The following is a 19,574-nucleotide window of genomic DNA, read 5'->3' as shown; positions in this document are numbered from 1 at the left end:
TTGAGATAATCATGTGGTTTTTATTGTTGGTCCTGTTTATATGCTGGATTACGTTTATTGATTTGCGTGTGCTGAACCAGCCTTGCATCCCAGGGATGAAGTCCACTTGACCATGGTGGATAAGCTTTTTGATGTGCTGCTGGATTTGTTTTGCCAGTATTTTATTGAGGATTTTTGCATCGATGTTCATCAAGGATATTGGTCTAAAATTCTCTTTTTTGGTTGTGTCTCTGCCAGGTTTTGGTATCAGGATGATGCTGGCCTCATAAAATGAGTTAGGGAGGATTCCCTTTTCTTCTATCAATTGGAATAATTTCAGAAGGAATGGTACCAGCTCCTTCTTGTACCTCTGGTAGAATTCGGCTGTGAATCCATCTGGTCCTGGATTTTTTTGGTTGGTAAGCTGTTAATTGTTGCCTCAATTTCAGAGCCTGTTATTGGTCTATTCAAAGATTCAACTTCTTCCTGGTTTAGTCTTGGGAGGGTGTATGTGTTGAGGAATTTATCCATTTCTTCTAGATTTTCTAGTTTATTTGCATAGAGGTGTTTATAGTATTCTCTGATGGTAGTTTGTATTTCTGTGGGATCGGTGGTGATATCCCCTTCATCATTTTTTATTGCATCTATTTGATTCTTCTCTCTTTTCTTCTTTATTAATCTTGCTAGCAGTCTATCAATTTTGTTGATCCTTTCAAAAAACCACCTCCTGGATTCATTGATTTTTTGAAGGGTTTTTTTGTGTCTCTATCTCCTTCAGTTCTGCTCTGATCTTAGTTATTTCTTGCCTTCTGCTAGCTTTTGAATGTGTTTGCTCTTGCTTCTCTAGTTCTTTTAATTGTGATGTTAGGGTGTCAATTTTAGATCTTTCCTGCTTTCTCTTGTGGGCATTTAGTGCTATAAATTTCCCCCTACACACTGCTTTGAATGTGTCCCTGAGATTCTGGTATGTTGTGTCTTTGTTGTCGTTGGTTTCAAAGAACATCTTTATTTCTGCCTTCATTTCGTTATGTACCCAGTAGTCATTCAGGAGCAGGCTGTTCAGTTTCCATGTAGTTGTCTGGTTTTGAGTGAGTTTCTTAATCTTGAGTTCTAGTTTGATTGCACTGTGGTCTGAGAGACAGTTTGTTATAATTTCTGTTCTTTTACATTTGCTGAGGAGAGCTTTACTTGCAACTATGTGGTCAATTTTGGAATAGGTGTGGTGTGGTGCTAAAAAGAATGTATATTCTGTTGATTTGAGGTGGAGAGTTCTGTAGATGTCTATTAGGTCCACTTGGTACAGAGCTGAGTTCAATTCCTGGATATCCTTGTGAACTTTCTGTCTCATTGATCTGTCTAGTGTTGACAGTGGGGTGTTAACGTCCCCCATTATTATTGTGTGGTGGTTTAAGTCTCTTTGTAGGTCTCTAAGGACTTGCTTTATCAATCTGGGTGCTCCTGTATTGGGTGCATATATATTTAGGATAGTTAGCTCTTCTTGTTGAATTGATCCCTTTACCATCATGTAATGGCCTTCCTTGTCTCTTTTGATGTTTGTTGGTTTAAAGTCTGTTTTAATCAGAGACTAGGATTGCAACCCCTGCCTTTTTTTGTTTTCCATTTGTTTGGTAGATCTTCCTCCATCCCTTTATTTTGAGCCTATGTGTGTCTCTGCACGTGAGATGGGTTTCCTGAATACAGCACAGTGATGGGTTTTGGCTCTTTATCCAATTTGCCAGTCTGTGTCTTTCAATTGGAGCATTTAGCCCATTTACATTTAAGGTTAATATTGTTTTGTGTGAATTTGATCCTGTCATGATGATGTTAGCTGGTTATTTTGCTCGTTAGTTGATGCAGTTTCTTCCTAGCCTCAATGGTCTTTACAATTTGGCATGTTTTTGCAGTGGCTGGTACCGGTTGTTCCTTTCCATGTTTAGTGCTTTCTTCAGGAGCTCTTGTAGGGCAGGCCGGGTGGTGACAAAGTCTCTCAGCATTTGCTTGTCTGTAAGGGATTTTATTTATCCTTCACATATGAAGCTTAGTTTGGCTGGATATGACATTCTGGGTTGAAAATTCTTTTCTTTAAGAGTGTTGAGTATTGGCCCCCACTCTCTTCTAGCTTGTAGAGTTTCTGCCAAGAAATCAGCTGTTAGTCTGATGGGCTTCCCTTTGTGGGTAACCCAACCTTTCTCTCTGGCTGCCCTTAACATTTTTTCCTTCATTTCAACTTTGGTGAATCGACAATTATGCGTCTTGAAGGTGCTCTTCTCGAGGAGTATCTTTGTGGCATTCTCTGTATTTCCTGAATTTGAATGTTTTCCTGCCTTGCTAGATTGGGGAAGTTCTCCTGTATAATATCCTGCAGAGTGTTTTCCAACTTGGTTCCATTCTCCCCGTCACTTTCAGGTACACCAATCAGACGTAGATTTGGTCTTTTCGCATAGCCCCATATTTCTTGGAGGCTTTGTTCGTTTCTTTTTATTCTTTTTTCTCTAAACTTCTCTTCTCGTTTCATTTCATTCATTTGATCTTCAATCACTGATACCCTTTCTTCCAGTTGATCGAATCAGCTGCTGAAGCTTGTGCATTTGTCACGTAGTTCTCGTACCATGGTTTTCAGCTCCATCAGGTCCTGTAAGGACTTCTCTGCATTGGTTATTCTAGTTAGCCATTCGTCTAATCTTTTTTCAAGGTTTTTAACTTCTTTGGGGTGGGTTCAAACTTCCTCCTTTAGCTCGGAGAAGTTTGATCATCTGAAGCCTTCTTCTCTCAACTCATCAAGGTCATTCTCCATCCAGCTTTGTTCTGTTGCTGGTGAGGAGCTGCATTCCTCTGGAGGAGGAGAAGTGGTCTGATTTTTAGAATTTTCAGTTTTTCTGCTCTGTTTTTTCCCCATCTTTGTGGTTTTATCTACCTTTGGTCTTTGATCATGGTGACATACAGATGGGGTTTTGGTGTGGATGTCCTTTGTGTTTGTTACTTTTCCTTCTAATAGTCAGGACCCTCAGCTGCAGGTCTGTTGGAGTTAGCTGGAGGTCCACTCCAGACCCTGTTTGCCTGGGTATCACCAGTGGAGGCTGCAGAAGAGCTTATATTGCTGAACAGCAAATGTTGCTGCCTGATCGTTCCTCTGGAAGTTTCGTCTCAGAGGGATACCCAGCCATGTGAGGTGTCAGTCTGCCCCTACTGGGGGGTGCCTCCCAGTTAGGCTACTCGGGGGTCAGGGACCCACTTGTGGAGGCAGTCTGTCCTTTCTCAGATCTCAAACTCTGTGCTGGGAGAACCACTACTCTCTTCAAAGTTGTCAGACAGGGACATGTAAGTCTGCAGAGGTTTCTGCTGCCTTTTGTATGGCTATGCCCTGCCCCCAGAAGTGTAGTCTACAGAGGTAGGCAGGCCTCCTTGAGGTGCGGTGGGCTCCACCAAGTTTGACCTTGCTGGCCGCTTTGTTTACCTACTCAAGCCTCAGCAATGGCAGGTGCCCCTCCCCCAGCCTCGCTGCCACCTTGCAGTTCAATCTCAGACTGCTGTGCTAGCAATGAGCGAGGCTCTATGGGCATGGGACCCTCTGAGCCAGGAGCGGGATATAATCTCCTAGTGTGCTGTTTGCTAAGACCATTGGAAAAGCGTAGTATTAGGGTGGGAGTGACCCGATTTTCCAGGTGCCATCTGTCACAGCTTTGCTTGGCTAGGAAAGGGAATTCCCTGACCCTTTGCACTTCCCTGGTGAGGCGATGCCTCACCCTGCTTCGGCTCATGCTCAGTGCGCTGCATCCACTGTCCTGCACCCACTGTCCGACAAGCCCCAGTGAGATGTACCCGGTACCCCAGTTGGAAATGCAGAAATCACCCGTCATCTCCGTCACTCATGCTGGGAGCTGTAGACTGGAGCTGTTCCTATTTGGCCATCTTGGAACAGCCCCCAAAAATACTTTCTAATAGAGGAAAGTAAGAGGTATTACTGAAGAGTTGTAGAAACCATGAACAAAGAACTAGAAGTAAATATCTATTATTACTATGATTTCCAATCAATGAAACTCATATATGTATGTTAATATGTAAATATATATTCTTTTTAATCAGTTGGATCTTATTATATGTATATTCTGAAATTTGCTTTTTCATGTATTTATCTCGTTTTTTATATGTACTTTAAAATTGTGTATATATTTGAATTAGTTTAATATTTCTTTGAAATATATAATAGCTGGCCATAGACATCACTCTTTTAGCTAAGTCAGATTTATTTATATGTCCAGTATATTAATCTTCTCTCACTAAAATATGTTGCAAATACTTTTCCAATTTTTCACTTGCCATTAATTTTTGGTTGTTTTTGGCAGAGGGGATAGAATATATCTTTTGAACTTTAATATTTTCAATTCAACGGAAAGCAGTTAACTATAGAAAAACTGACCCTGGCACCAGTGTCCGTTTACTAATTTCTGATTCCCAGGCTATTATCATGAATAAAATTTAGTGACCCTGCTGACACTGCAAGGAAGTTGAGGATTTTGCCTCAATTGTGCATGAAATTATGGAGCCTGCAATCAAGTTTGGAAGGGAAAGAAAGTGCTAGAAGGTCTGAAAGTGGGAGAAAATTAGAGAGATCAAGGAATGGGATGTTAGTGAGAGAGAGAGAGAGAGAGAGCATTGATACTTAAGTAAAATGTGTAAAACCATAGGAACATAATCTTGTAAATTGGTATCTGTCTTGCTGGAAACCTTCATTTCATTCTATGTTCTTTCTTGTCTCTGCTGCTCCACCCTATAGTTGAACATCAAAGCCACAGTTTTCTTATTGTGTCTAAGAATGGGGAGAGTGTACACAGGAACTGAAGATTGGAGTATGGAAAGGGGTGTTCCAAGAGCACATCTATCCATGACCAGAGGAAAATGGTTGAGTCATTTCCCTTGTGCTGACTTCAAGTCTAACTATATTTTTACATCGAGTATGAATCTATGCTATAGTTGAGGGTGGCACAGGTGAGTGACTGCATACCAAAATCCTGAGTTGTATTAACTATGTCACTCCTCTGGGCCTAATTTTTATCTTCTTTTAAATGAGAATAGCACTAATGCTCATGCAACATGCTGTTTTGGAGATTAAAATAAAAGACTGGAGGTTTAATGAGTGTGCAGCCATTCCATACTCAAGACTTTGAGGCCCCACTGTCTAGTTTCACATCTCAATTCTGCTACTTAGAAACTGTGACTTTGGGTATACCGACGTATGTGATGAAGACAACTTTAGGGTTAGCATTTGCTCAGGAGCATGAGACCACAAGGAATTGTGGGAACTGGCAGGAGGATGAGAGACTGGAAGACCATGGTGTCTGAGCTGGCTAGAAAAGGAGGTCAAGGTTGTGGAAGCCTGATGATGTACAGAGGGGAAGTAGAGGGGCCATGTGATGGGTTCCATGATTCCTGCACACAAAGGAACCCAGGCATCTCTGAGCTCTGAGTGCCTGAACAGACACCGTGGTTGATAAGTAACATGTGAGACCATCTGTAGTCCCCACGATGAGGCTGAGAAGCACATGGTGTGGTCTCTGCTCCCTAGGTGAGAGGACCAAGGCTTAGAGAGGTACAGGAGCTTGTCTTTGACTATTGAGGCACTACAGGGACGAACAAAGTTGGCATTATTCTTTATGTGATTGCAACTATCCCCTTAGTTCCTAGTTTTAAGAGATTAACACTCCAACATATGGCTCCCAAACGTACATGTACATAAAGAATTGAAAAGTGGCAAGTGGTAGGAAAGTGGCAACTGGTAGGAAATAACATATGCCAAACACGAAAGTGGAGGCATAATTTGTAAACTGGTGGTACCTCCCCTATGTAATCATTTATAGGATTGTGACTTGAAAACGTCATACCACTGTTATTCTAATTTCAAAAAGTGTGCCTGCTGATTGTCTAACGTGCAAGCATTACAGAAGTGTGGAAAATAAATTCTGCAAATGTCCCATTCAACTCTTGCCTGCAATTCGGAACTGCTGAATGCCAGTTGTTGAGAAAGTTCCTACCGAAATGACCATAACCTGAGATTCTGTGCTGTTGTTGTTTGCTTAGAAGTGAAAATAAATGGCTGAACCCATTCAAGAACATGGACATGGAGCACCCGGTGTCAGCTCTCTGAGGAATGAGCTGGGCAGATGGGCTGAGTCTCCCCACCCCTGCAGATGCTAACCTGAGACTCCTCGCAAAGTGCACCTTTGGGAAAGGGAGGGGTCGGGACGGTGGATGGAAGCCCCTGTTGTGCCAGGTAACATGCCCGCTTCTGTTTGGCTCCAGGTTGAGCATCTGACAGAGTCCCACTGTCTCTTAAGGCCAAGGCCAATCTCTGGAAGGAGCGTGTGCCCTTTCTCATCAGGATTTATTGACAAATTACCTATGAATGCAAGCCCAATCAATGTATCTCCTGCAGCCAGCCAGGGATGAATAGGGATGCAGGGTCTTTCAGTCCTGGCCCTGCTGGCTCATGGTTGGGGCAGGGGAAGAGCAATCCAGGACATATAATGTACAATGTGTAACATCACTCTTTATTATGAAAATAAATGGTGATCATGAGTGGGGCGAATACACAGAACAACTGGTTCTTCAAGTGGTTATGTTACCCGGCCCGCAAGTTAACTTTGGCTTTCTGGTGAGCCAGGCTGCCAACCCCAGTCCTGGGCACGGCCTTAGGCTGGTAAAAAGAGGAAACAAAGAGGATGTGAATGAAGACAAAGAAGACATCGAAGGGCTCCTTTTAGGGGATTTGCTTGAAGGCCTCCACTGAGATCTTGCTTTTGGTCTAGAGGAAGTAAAGAAAAGGAGTTGGGACGTCCAAAGAGCCAGATGCCCTGGGTTCCATACCCAGACCACCTGGCCTACAATTTTCTGGCCTTTCCGAAAGACAGGAAACATCCACATTTTACCCACTTGATTCCCAGATCTCACCTGGAGCATAGTGAAAACCTGGTCAGCTTTGGTGTAGTTCTACTCACTGTCCTGAAGGCACCTGGGGTGGGAGAAGAACAGGTGATCTCCAACACGCTGACTATGCAATGCCACCCCTTAATCTATGCTACTTTTTGCTGGGACCCATGTACCAATATGAGCATTATTGTAACGATGACTAAAGGCCTAGGGAAAACCAAAATGCCTATCGCTGACATTCATGCCCACTAGAATACAAAGTAGAAAAATAGGGTTGTTCAAATGAACAAGGGCTTAATATATATTGACGAAAAAAGATGTTCAAGAAATAACAAATAGAAATTCAAAACTAAAAATTATCCACTAATTTTAAAATTGTGGTGTAAGACAGGATTCACCATTTTAAGGTGTACAATTCAGTGATTTTTCTGGTATATTTACAAAATTGTGCAACCATTACAATTTTATCTACCCAAAACATTTCCACCACCTTAAAAAAATACTCTTTACCTGTTAGCAGTCACTCTTCATTCCCCTTTTTGCCCAGACCCTAGTTACCATTAATCTGTTATCTGTCTCTATGGATTTGCCTATTTGGGGCATTTTATATAAACGAACTCATATAATATGTAGTCTTTTGTGATTGGCTGTTTTCACTTAGCATAATATTTTTAAGGGTCATCCATGTTATAACATGTATCACAACTTAATTCTATTTTATTGCCAAGTAATATTTCATTATATAGACATATCACATTTGATTTATCTTCATAAATGGATGAATATTTGGATTGTTTCCACTTTTTGACTATTACGAATAATGCTGCAATACACACTCATTTTCAAGTTTTTGTGTGAACATAAGTTTTCATCACTCTTTGTGTAATCGCTGTGTCATATAGTAATTCCATATTTACCATTTTGAAGAACTGCCAAACTATTTTCCACAGTAGCTGCATCATTTTCCATTCTTACCAGCAATGTATGAGGATTCCAATTTATCCATAGCTTTGTCAACATTAAAAAAATTATTTTTTAATTGACATATAATAATTGTACATATTTATGGGGTACATAATGATGTTTCGATACATGCAATGTACAGTGAGCAGATGAATGTAACTAGCATATCCATCATCTTAAATATTTATCTTTGTGTTGGGAACATTTAATATCCTCCTTCTAGCTATTTGAAACTACATATTATTGTTAGCTATAGTCATCCCACAATGCTGTAAAACACTAGAACTTATTCCTCCTATGTAGCTGTAATTTTGTAACTTTTAACACAGCTCTCCCTATTGCTTTCCTCCTATCAACACTTGTTATTTCGATCTCAAAAAATGGTAGCCATCCTGCTATGTGTGAAGTGATACCTCAGTGTGGTTTACATTTTAATTGGGTTATTTTCATTTTTATGGTTGAGTTCCAAGAGTTCTTTATATATTCTGAATACAAGTCCCTTATCAGATGTATAATAATGCACATATTTTCTCTGATTCTTGGGTTGTCTTTTTACTTCATTGATAGTACCTTTTAATGCAAAACAAGTTTTAAATTGTGAAGAAATCCACTTTATCTAATTTTGTGTGTGTATGTGTGTTTTGTTATGTCAGAAACCACTGTCTAATTCAAGGTCACAAAGATTCACTCTTTTGTTTCCTTCTAAGATTTTTATAGTTTTAGCTCTAAGTTTTAGGCCTTGGGCTATTTTGATTTATTATTGTATATGGCATATGATGGGGTACAAATTCATTGTTTGTGAGTGGATATCCAGTTCTGCCTGTGCCAGTTGTTGAAAAGGCTATTCTTTCTTTACCCATTGTCTTTTTTTCTTGGCGCTCTGGTAGAAAAGCTATTGACCATAAAGGTAAGGATTTTGGTTTATTTTGGACTCTCATTTTATTACATTGATCTATATGTCTATTCTTAGGTCTGTATCACTCAGTATGGACTGATTACTGTAGCTTTGTAGTAAGACTGCAGTAACTTTGTAGTGGGTCCTCCAACTTTGTTCTTTTTCAAAATTATTTTTTATTCTGCATTCATTGTATTTTCATTTAAATGTTAGGGTTAACCTCTTAATTTCTACAAAGAAGCCAGCTGGGATTTTGATATGGATTGCATTTGCATTGAATCTATATACAAATTTGGGGAGTATTGCCATTTTAACAATATTAAGTCTTCCAATCCAGGGACATGGGATGTCATTCCATTTATTTAGGTCTTCCTTAATTTCTTTCTATAATGTACTGCAGATTTCAAAGTAAATGTTTTGGATTTTTCTTTGTCATTAAATTTGTTCCTGTGTTATTTTTATGCTTTTGTACATGGAATTGTTTTCTTAATTTTATTTTCTTATTGTTCATTACAGGTATATAGTAATACAATTGGTTTTTGTATATTGATTTTGTATCCTGAAACAAGGCAGAACTTGTTTATTAATTTTAACGTGTTTTTAAGTGGTTTCCATAGGATTTTATATATACAAGATCATGTCATGTGATCTGAACGCTATATTGTTTAAAAATTAATTTCTTTATCACAATCAATTAATATATATACTTTATGAGGCCACTCATTTTTGGAAGCACCACATCTAAATAGTTATTTTTACAAATTAACTGAGAGTTTCCATTTTTCACTCCCCACTCTTCCCAGCTCACATCTATCCTGAAAGACTCCCAGCACTCACTTCTGAGACTGCTCAAGTTTCATCCCAGACTGGGTGGAGACAGTCTCCACCATTTCCTGCTGCTTCTGGGAGAGGGTAGGCAAGGAGCTGGAGGAGGGTGCAGGCACTGGGATGGAGAAGGCACTCTGGGTCTTCTTCGTGCTGGCATTCCTCACAATCAGCTTGTCATTCACAATATACAGACTGAAGGAAAGACAAGCTCTCAGACAACTGGAAAAATGGACAACCCCACACTTTCAACAATGATCCTGCTTCCACTGCCACTGAGGAACCAGATTCCTTCCAAGCCCCTACTCTGCCCACCTTTCGGATTCCTTGGCTGGTAGGCTTTACCCCTGCTGCAGAGTCCACCTTTGGAGAGATTGCCTACCAGTTTCCTTAGATTTGTAGATTTAACCCCAATGCATTTACACTTTACAAAAGAAGTAGACATCCCATTTTCAGAAAAGGACTGTTTCACAGAGAAATCTTACAACTGGACAAAAAGATACACAGCTAATTAGTAAGTATTGTGGCGAAAAAGAGAATCTGGTATTCTCATAATCTAGACCTCTCCTTGGATCTACCAGTTGGCTTTCTATGGTACTGAGAACATCCCGAGGACTGCACCACGACATTACCACACCATTGGCTCCAGGACAGGATGGGTGCTCCCACCCACAGCACAGCACTTACTTGGAATTGCCGACAGAAGTCAAGATGAAGGTTCGGGTGAAGGCAAGAACAGAACCTGGAGACTCTCTTTCCACTTTAGAAACAACAAACAATGATACCTCCTTACAGTTGCACATGCTTTACACATTCATACAGGGTTCTCCAGTCAGGGAGATAATCTTTTGGCACCCTGAAGGGAGCCAGGCTGGGACAACTTTTCAGTGAGAGTCAGGAGGGGGTTTCAGGGACTGAGAGGGCAACAATAGGAACAAGCGGCACCCAGGGATAGAACCCCCTAACATGTGTCAGGTCTCTTGACAAACATGAGTTCGCTTGATTCATTTTACACAGTCGCCCAAGAGATGAGCTTACCAACCCCATTTTGCAAATGAGGAAACTGAGGGGTTAGGTAACAGGACAATGTCCCAAGTTCGCAAAGTAACAACCTGGGATGAGAGCCATCAAACTCTACAGGCTGTGTCCCTAACACCTGAGTGGTGCAGGTGCAGACAGGCATGGATGTAGGTCAGGAAGTAATGATGTTTGGGAACAAAATTGGGGGAGAGGAAGAACACAAAGGGAAGGGAACAAAAAGGAAAGAACACAAAGATAACAGAAAGTTGCCAGGAGAGGAAGAACACAAACGGAGAGGAAGAATGCAAGGGAAGGGGAGAAGAGCAACTTGGGAAGCTGAGAGAGTTCTTGGAGTAAGCCCAGCCTGGGGAAGGGAGTAATGAGTGATCTGGAGAGAAGAATCTATAGACACTCACCTTCCTTAAATACTCCATTGACAGAAAAGACGAGCATCCTTTCCTGAAAGGGAAGAAGAAAAAACTAGAGCCTTCATGATCCTCCTACCCACCTACCTACTTCCTACCTACTTCAGCTCTCTGGGCCTGACTGAGGGAGGAAGCAGGTGCTCACCGTTTGGATGCACAAGTCTACCACATAGGAGTTAAGGTCATGCTGAGTTCTGGGCAATACACTGAGGGAGTCCACAATCTCACGTTTTGTGTGCTTCAGCAGCTGAATCCTCAGGCCTGTGTGAGAAAGAGAAGCATTGAGGGCTGCCACACCCTGTACCCTGTACCCTATTATTGACTCTCCACCCCATTTCCCATGCTGATCTTCACCCGTCACACATTCACGAAGGTCCTTGATATTCTTTATATTCCTGCTATCCTTGAAGTATTTTTCCAAGCTGCTCCTAGGAGAAGAAGAGGAACAGGAGTGGGTGTTCCAGCTAGTGCAGACATTTCCAGGAACTGGCCTTTGCTGGGGACCACACGGCCCCAGACCAGAGTCAGAGCCGTGATACTCACGGTTCTGGGTCCTCAGGGTTGAGGGTAATGGTCAGGGAGAAGCAGGCCTTGTCATGGTAAACACTGAGGAGACCCGTTCGATCTTCAGAGTCATAGATCAAGTAATACCTGTGAAAGAGCAGTGGGGAAAGGCTATCTCTGTGGCCTGGGCCCCAAAGGAGACTTGAAGACTTCCTAAATCCATGAATAGGCATTTGCTTGGGTGGCCTGTCTTGTCTCAGCCTTCCACGGCCTCAGGATTCTGGGGTACTTACTGAAGCAGGAACTGAAGCACCAGACTCTTTATGGTCTCAGATCCTTTATAGCTTTCCTGGAATCAAAAGATATCTTGAAACTATGTGGTTTAAAAAATGTCCCTTACAATATCTCAAATCTGGTCCCTCCTTACCTTACAAGGTTTTATTATCTCAGGGGCTTCAATGCCAATTATAATTGGAGATGCTAACTCCTGGCCATCCTGAGAAAGGAAAGAGGCAGTCAGCAGTGCATACCAGGGAGGTAGAGCTGGATGAGTAAGGAGATGAACAGGCCTGGAGGGAAAAAGGGTCAGAGGTGAGGCATGAAATGGCCCCCTCAAAATTCTATCAGCAAGACAACAGATGGAGTTTTCAACAGTGGGTCTTGGAAGCATCTATTATTAGATGCAACCTTTGTGTGAATTAGTGAGTGTGGGTGCGTGTGTGTGTTTATGGACATTTTATTCCAGGGAGAATATTCTTGTCTTTTTCAGGAATCTATGCCTCTAAAATGGATGAGGGTTGGATACAAACATGTAATCCAGGCAAGAGCCAAAGGACTTGAGGGCAGGCATGGAAGTCATGTACTTGAGTAAGAGGAGACAATGATGACAGTAAATACTTACCAGGCGTAACAACTTGGGGAAATATTCCCGGATGATACTGTCCATAACAAAAAATAGAATGAAGTGATTGACAATTCAGGGTTGCACAGCCTCTCTCCCTCTCCCTCCCCCAGCCCCTCCCTCTCCCCCTCTCACTCTCCTCCCTCTCCTTCCTCCTGGTTAGCTTCCACCTAGATTGCCCCGACTCTCTTCTCCAGTGCCACAAGAAGCAGCATTGGGAGCTCCAGGGTTTCTTCCCCCTCCCTCCCTCCCCTTTGTCCAAATCCCCACGGAAGGCTACGCAGGGAGCAGGAAATGGAGTGGGAGCCCAGGGCTCTGCTACCCCACTGGCTGTCCATCAATCTGCCTGGCCTGCCCCTGGCCAAGACCAGGTCAGGTCTTAGGGATGCTGAGGATGCTGGGATAGGTAGGTGAGTGAGGCTGGGCTCAGGAGGCAGGAAGGGGAAGGCAGGGTGATGACAACAGAAATGGGGTGAAGGTAGGGGAGGGAGAGACGGGTGAGACATAGGAGAGGAGAGGCAAGGGAGACACAGGATGCAAAGCAAAGGGAAGGGAAAGATGCTCTACTGTGGAGGTGGAGTTCAGGGAGGTATAGAGGAGAAAAGGGCTCCCCTGCTGCAGCCCTTTCCCTCATCGCTCCCGGTTGTCCCTGGGGACTGAGGCAGGAAAGGAAAACATGCACCTGTTGGGCTGGGGCCCACTGGATGCAGCTGGAGCCTTTCTGACCTGTGTGAGCTCAATCTGAGCTGGGCATGGGAAACAGAGCAGCCACGGGGACAGGAGACCTTCTCTCAGGGGGACAGGAGACCTTCTCCCAGGAAGACCTTTTCCCAGGCCAGGCCCCAGCTCAGCATGGGGGTTCAGAGTCTGGGGACCCCCTCTCCAGACCACTGCATTCTCTTCTGATGGTCCCTGACTCCTGTGCCCCTCTGTGCTGACACCTTGACCGAGGAATGCTACCCACCTCAGGCTACCCAGGGCTCCTCTGAGGGCCCAGGCAGGACGATGTGAGGTGGGGAAGGAGGGAAGGTGGGGCAGTGCCCTGAGAGGCCTGTCCTTCTGTCTTCTCAACCTCCTCTGCCCTCTGCCTTCCACTCCTGCCTCAGGAACATGGCCTGCTTCTGGCCCCTTGACTCAGGAAACCCAGGTTTCTCCCCAAGGAGGGCCCAGCTCCTGGCATTGGGCCAGAGGAAGAGATGGCATGACAGCAGCCACCCGGGGCCCCAGCCCTCAGTATGGGGCAGGGAAGCCCCTATGCCAGCCCAGGACAGGTGAGGGGACCTTTTTGGAGCAAGAGAAGGAGAACCCCTCTTGGGACAGGTGAGGGAAGCCCCATCTCAGCATGGAGGCAGGAAGGCCTGTCTCAGCATGAGGTCCCGGACTAAAGGACTCTTCTCGGTCCAGGGCACCAGCATCTGAATACTGCTGGTCCTGGGGAGGTGGGGGAGCCCCACTTCCTGGAGCACATCACAGAGGGCGCACTGGAGGAGGCTTGGTGGAGACAGGTGGGAAACACACCCCAGAGCAGGTGAAAAGGGGACCATGTCAGAGGAAGGAAAGGAGACCTCTAAGCACAGATGAGTGAGTGACAGAGAGAGAGGAGAGAGAGAGAGAGAGAGAGAGTAGGAGGGGAGGTCTGTGGTCCTCCCAGAGGACCAAGGCTGCTTCTTCCTGCAGAAGGGCACCTTCAGACACAGCTCAGTCACCCAGGGAGCAAAGGTGCCCAGGAAGGGTGACAGGGGTTACCACTGACCTTACATAGGCGGACTGGTCCGAGAAGGTGCTGCACAACGGGTTCCCTTCCAGCCATAGCTCTTCGAGCTTCAACCCTTTCACCTTGCCCAACTCCCAAGCCGACTTCAGCTAAGAAAGATGCGGAGGAAACTGGAGAAGGAGGGCCAGGGAAAGAGAAACACCCGGGACCCTGGGTCCCGAATTCCCCCAGTCCTCACAGTCACCCACAGGTACCTCTGCCTGCTTGTTGCCATTATTCTGATGTGTACTGCCATCCACCCTCCATCCAAAGTTGATCTGGTTCCCCCTTCTCACCTTCTTTTTGGAGAGATTCAGGGTCTTGACTTTGGGAGCCTTCTCTATAATGTCAGACAGGCCATCCAGGTGGTACAGTTTGTTGTCGCACAAGTTCAAAGATAATAGCTATCAGGTAAGAACAGTTAGAGTGACGGATACTATCTCGAGCCTTGGAGACAAATCTGTCTTTCACCCCATCTCTTCCACCCCTCTAATTAAATACTAGCACTGGGCCTAAGGCCTCACCTCAGGGAAATTCCTTTCAATGATCTTCAGAGTGGCAGCCATGTAGTTTCTTTGATTCAGGATTATATCAATATGATGTTTCACCAAGTCTCCAGGAAGCCAAGAGAAGGGCATCAGAAGGCTGTGAGGGGCCTGACTGGACCAGCACCAGCACCAACCCCTCCCAAAGTTGCCATCCATATAAGTCTCCCTTCCAGGCAGACTGCTCTGCCCCTACTTGCCCTAGAATTGCTGCTGTCAGCCATACCTGGGTCAAAGCGGAGCCTCTGGAGATCAAGAGCTTGCTGGGAGACATCATATCGTTTGTTCAGGGTCAGCTGCAGAGACAGATGAAGAGAGCAGCTCTGAGGCTCTGGTGGTGGTGGTAGTGGTGACAGGGAAATATAGGGGTGGGGGAAGAAGTGGTGCCTTGAGTCTGTATTACCTTTAGCTGTGCCATCTCTTTTGGTTTCAACATTTTCTGGATAGACTGGGGTTTAGTAGAAAGAGTGACAAAAACAAATACCTGCAGGAAGGTGAGGCAAGTTGAGCACGAGGACCTCAATCTCAAAAAAGACAATGACTAGCCCCTGGCCTGTCCTCTTTCCCAGAGACTACATATAGGGAATGTTGTTGACATATGCCTTTTGGTTTTCCTCGTCATGAATCTTGCAGTTCACTTTCTTTAATGCACAGGCAGCACTAGCATCCTGAATAAAGAAATGGGCCTGATTTTTGTTGTAGTGGAACTACAGAGAGTAAAGGCAAGAGCAATAGTGTCAGAGGTCAGTGGCCCCTGCTGAGTCAGGCGTCTCCCCCTCCCTTGTGCCTACTCATCTGGCTTCACCATCTTCTCTTACAGCGACTGGAGTGAAGGGGACACTGCAATGGCTCTGGATTGAATTCACTATCCAACATCATACTTTATCCCATAAGGAATCTAATGGTGAAAAGAAGGGATAGGATAGAAGAGAGATAACATGGAATTAAGTCTGGAAAATAACCCAACTAAGTGTTTTATTCTAACCTTCTAATGGAGCTTTAAAAGACTTCTAAGATAGGGACCATTAACATGATTTCAACTTTTTTTTTTTTTTTTTTTTTTTTTTTTGCCAGACATGGGTTTCCTAGTTGTCCTTTCTCTCTATTCCAAATATACCTCTCAGATAATAAAATTCAGATGTTCTAAATGATCTTTTTTTTTAAGGTGCTAGGAGATTCTACCTATTGAAGACCCAGCCTGCACCTCTGACAAGAACTCCAGAAACTCAACACTGCTACACTCAGCTTGAGCCATGAGGCATCTTGTGGAGAGCTGCCACATCTTCTTGGCAGTAGTTTCCACCTTTGCGTTTAGACAGCCTCTTGGGTCCTCCTGCAGTCAGCCTGTTCCCTTTACATTGTTTTTCTGAACCTGTGCTTAGATGTTAACTTCCCCGTCCTCAGAAAAATATCTAGTATTTCTACGTGTGATTAACACAACTCTCCCTGACCCACCTTTCCTGCACACTTTTTGCATTTTCTCAGGACACTCACTGTGACCTTGAACCAGGTCCCTGGGTCTCCATTCTGTGTGTTCTTCTCCACTTCTCTCTCTGGAGGAATTCTATCTTGGTATTCACTATGGCATTTCACACTCCTACTATCGGGTTGTAAGGTAGAGGGGTTGCTGTAGGGAAATGGATAAAAAGATATGTCTATAAATGTATAGAAATGCATAGAAATGTGACACAGTTTTTCATACACCCTCAACTCACTGAAAACCAGGTCTGCAATTAGGATTTCTCAGCCATTACTTCACTTCTAGCATTCTTCAGTTTTTCAGGGAGAGGAAAAAAAGACTACAGCGAGTGAAAGAATTACAAAGTCCCAGGGGCTGCTATGTGCAAACCAGCCTGCCTGGTCACTTACTTTCTTATTTGGGGATCCTCGTGGACATCCCCCACCTCCACATTTTCATCTTCCTTCTGAAGGTGGGGAGGTGGGAGCTCATACCCACCATGTTCATCATGAAGGTTCTTCTTTCCAAAATTCCCCTGGGAAGAATCTCCACCTTTATTTTCTCCTTGAGGAGAGCTCCTACCATCACTGTGTTCTGAAATTTGGAACAAAAATACAAGTTTGAAGACATCAGTGGTCATATACCATGTACCATTTCTTGGCCTAACACCATAGTAAGGCACGCAAAGTGCCAACCTGCCCTAATAGAGCAGTCACACAAGCCCCAGAAAGCAAACTCCTCTACCCGTCCAGATAGGAGAGCCTTTTCTCACAGATGACATACTTAGGGAAGAGATCTTAAAGGAGGAGGTAACTGTGTGGAACCGTTTGGAAAATGGAGCAGGATTTATAGAGAACAGAAGTGTGAATGTTCATGGATTAGACTGCACATCAACCATACCCCAGGAAGGATCCAAATGTTGCCTTCTCCTATGCCACTATAGTCTAACAACCTCACCAAAACCTGATAGGCAACCTCTCTCACACCTCCCAAATGCAATCAGCCACCAAATTGATTTTATTAACAATCAGCAAGCTGTACTGTCTTTTCTAGTGCAAGCTTTCATGACAGGATGGATTGATGCATCATCCTGCTGAACTGTCTCTGCCTCCAGCCTTGCCCTCAACAATGCTCTTTTGGAAATACACAGTGAGCTTTCTTTTTGCTAAGCCTGAAATGCCTTTCAGTTGAGAAGGCAATGCTTCTAACCGCTACTCTTCTATTACAAGGAGCTGAACAATGATCAGAAATGACAGGTGTCAACTACAATTTCCAAGTGTTTAGAGATTTTTCTGTGGTCAGAGAGAATACTCTGTATGACTTTCATTCTTTTAAATTTATTGAGGTTTTTTGATGGCCCAGGACATGGTCTATGTCTGTGAACATGGTCTATCATGAACATTATAAGATATGTGGGAAAATAGTGTACTCTGCTGTTGCTGGGTAAAATGTTCTATATATGTCATGTAGATCTGTATTGATTATACTACTGTATTATACTATCATACTATTATACTGATTATACTATTCAGATCTTCTATAACCTTCTAGATTTTCTACGTAGTAATTCTATCAATTGCTAAGAGTGGGATGTTGAAGGCCCCAATGACAACTGTGGACTTGGCTATTTCAGCTCCGTCAGTTTTTCTTTCACGTATTTTGAGCCTCTGCTGTTTGGGTGTGTATACAGGTAGGATCATTCTGTCTTCCTGGTGGATTGATCCTTTTATCATTATGTAATATTCTTTTTGTTTCTATTGGTTTTCTTTGCTAGCAAGTCTACTTTATCAAATAATTGTGGACTCAGGAATGCTTATAAAGTGTTTCAGTTATATTTCACACTGTATTTACTCCTAGAAATTTCCTTGTTCACCCTCCGTATTCCCCACCAACACGTTCAATTCACCATGTGACAAGATTTGGAAGTTTAATTTACATCTAAAAGATAGTATCAATTCTCTTTCCCATAAGCATATTCACAAAGGATATTTTATTTTTATCACATTCAACTGAAACAATGGTAATACTAGTGGTTTTGGAGGTGGGGATTAAGGAAATTAGACTATCCGAAGCCAGCTTCCTTTTAGCATCTAAATTTAAGGTTCCCTAGGTTTGTATTTTATTTTATATAAAATATATATTTATATAATATATAAAAATATATATGTATATAATATATAAATATATATTTATATATATTATATAAAAATATATATTTATATAACATAAAAATATATACATTATATAACATATACACATATACGTTATATAACGTATACACATATACGTTATATAACGTATACACATATACGTTATATAACGTATACACATATACGTTATATAACGTATACACATATACGTTATATAACGTATACACATATACGTTATATAACGTATACACATATACGTTATATAACGTATACACATATACGTTATATAACGTATACACATATACGTTATATAATATGTAAAAATATACGTTATATAATATGTAAAAATATACGTTATATAATATATAAAAATATACGTTATATAATATATAAAAATATATATTATATAATATATAAAAATATATATTATATAATATAGAAAAATATATATTATATAATATAGAAAAATATATATGTATATAATATAGAAAAATATATATTATATAATATAGAAAAATATATAATATAGAAAAAAATATATATTTAGATAATATAGAAAAATATATATTTAGATAATATAGAAAAATATATATTTAGATAATATAGAAAAATATATATTATATAATATAGAAAAATATATATTATATAATATAGAAAAATATATATTATATAATATAGAAAAATATATATTATATAATATAGAAAAATATATTATATAATATATAAAATATATATTTATATAATATGTAAAAATATATGTTTATATAATATGTAAAAATATATGTTTATATAATATGTAAAAATATATGTTTATATAATATGTAAAAATATATATTTATATAATATGTAAAAATATATATTTATATAAAATATATATTTATATAAAAATATATATTTTTTGAGACAGGGTTTCACACTGTCACCTAGGCTGGAGTGCAGAGGCATGATCTTGGCTCACTACAACCTCCACCCACTGGGCTCCACTGAATCCTCCCACCTCAGCCTCCCAAGTAGCTGAGACCACACCACCATGCCAGGCTATTTTTTTTTAAATTTTTGGTAGACATGGGGTCTCACTATGTTGCCCAGGCTGGTTTCGAACTCCGGAGCTCAAGAAATTTGCCTGCCTCGGTCTCCCAAATTGCTGGGATTACAGACATGAGCCACCGTGCCTGTCCATAGGTTTGTATTTTATACATATTGTATATTAATTACTCCACGTTACCTCAGG

The 19,574-nt window shown here is 42.0% G+C and overlaps 1 protein-coding gene across 1 annotated transcript; it reads right to left on the bottom strand.

Annotated features, from left to right (window-relative positions):
• Positions 1-6,503: 6,503 nt before the first annotated feature.
• LOC101146896 (nuclear RNA export factor 2-like) lies at positions 6,504-15,278 on the bottom strand. Its single transcript, XM_063703200.1, is given in 15 exon segments — positions 6,504-6,778; positions 6,925-6,985; positions 9,599-9,781; positions 10,274-10,346; positions 11,023-11,065; positions 11,177-11,292; positions 11,386-11,459; positions 11,575-11,682; positions 11,829-11,884; positions 11,963-12,031; positions 12,437-12,473; positions 14,190-14,299; positions 14,486-14,593; positions 14,714-14,872; positions 14,874-15,278. Coding segments are annotated over 14 exon segments (1,296 nt in total). The 5' UTR covers positions 15,012-15,278; the 3' UTR covers positions 6,504-6,778; positions 6,925-6,963.
• Between the last annotated feature and the right edge of the window lie 4,296 nt (positions 15,279-19,574).

This window comes from Gorilla gorilla, chromosome X (genome assembly GCF_029281585.2).
Source record: "Gorilla gorilla gorilla isolate KB3781 chromosome X, NHGRI_mGorGor1-v2.1_pri, whole genome shotgun sequence".
Taxonomy (NCBI): domain Eukaryota; kingdom Metazoa; phylum Chordata; class Mammalia; order Primates; family Hominidae; genus Gorilla; species Gorilla gorilla.
Note: the sequence above shows the minus strand (reverse complement) of the source record. Positions and strands in the feature narration are given on the sequence as shown.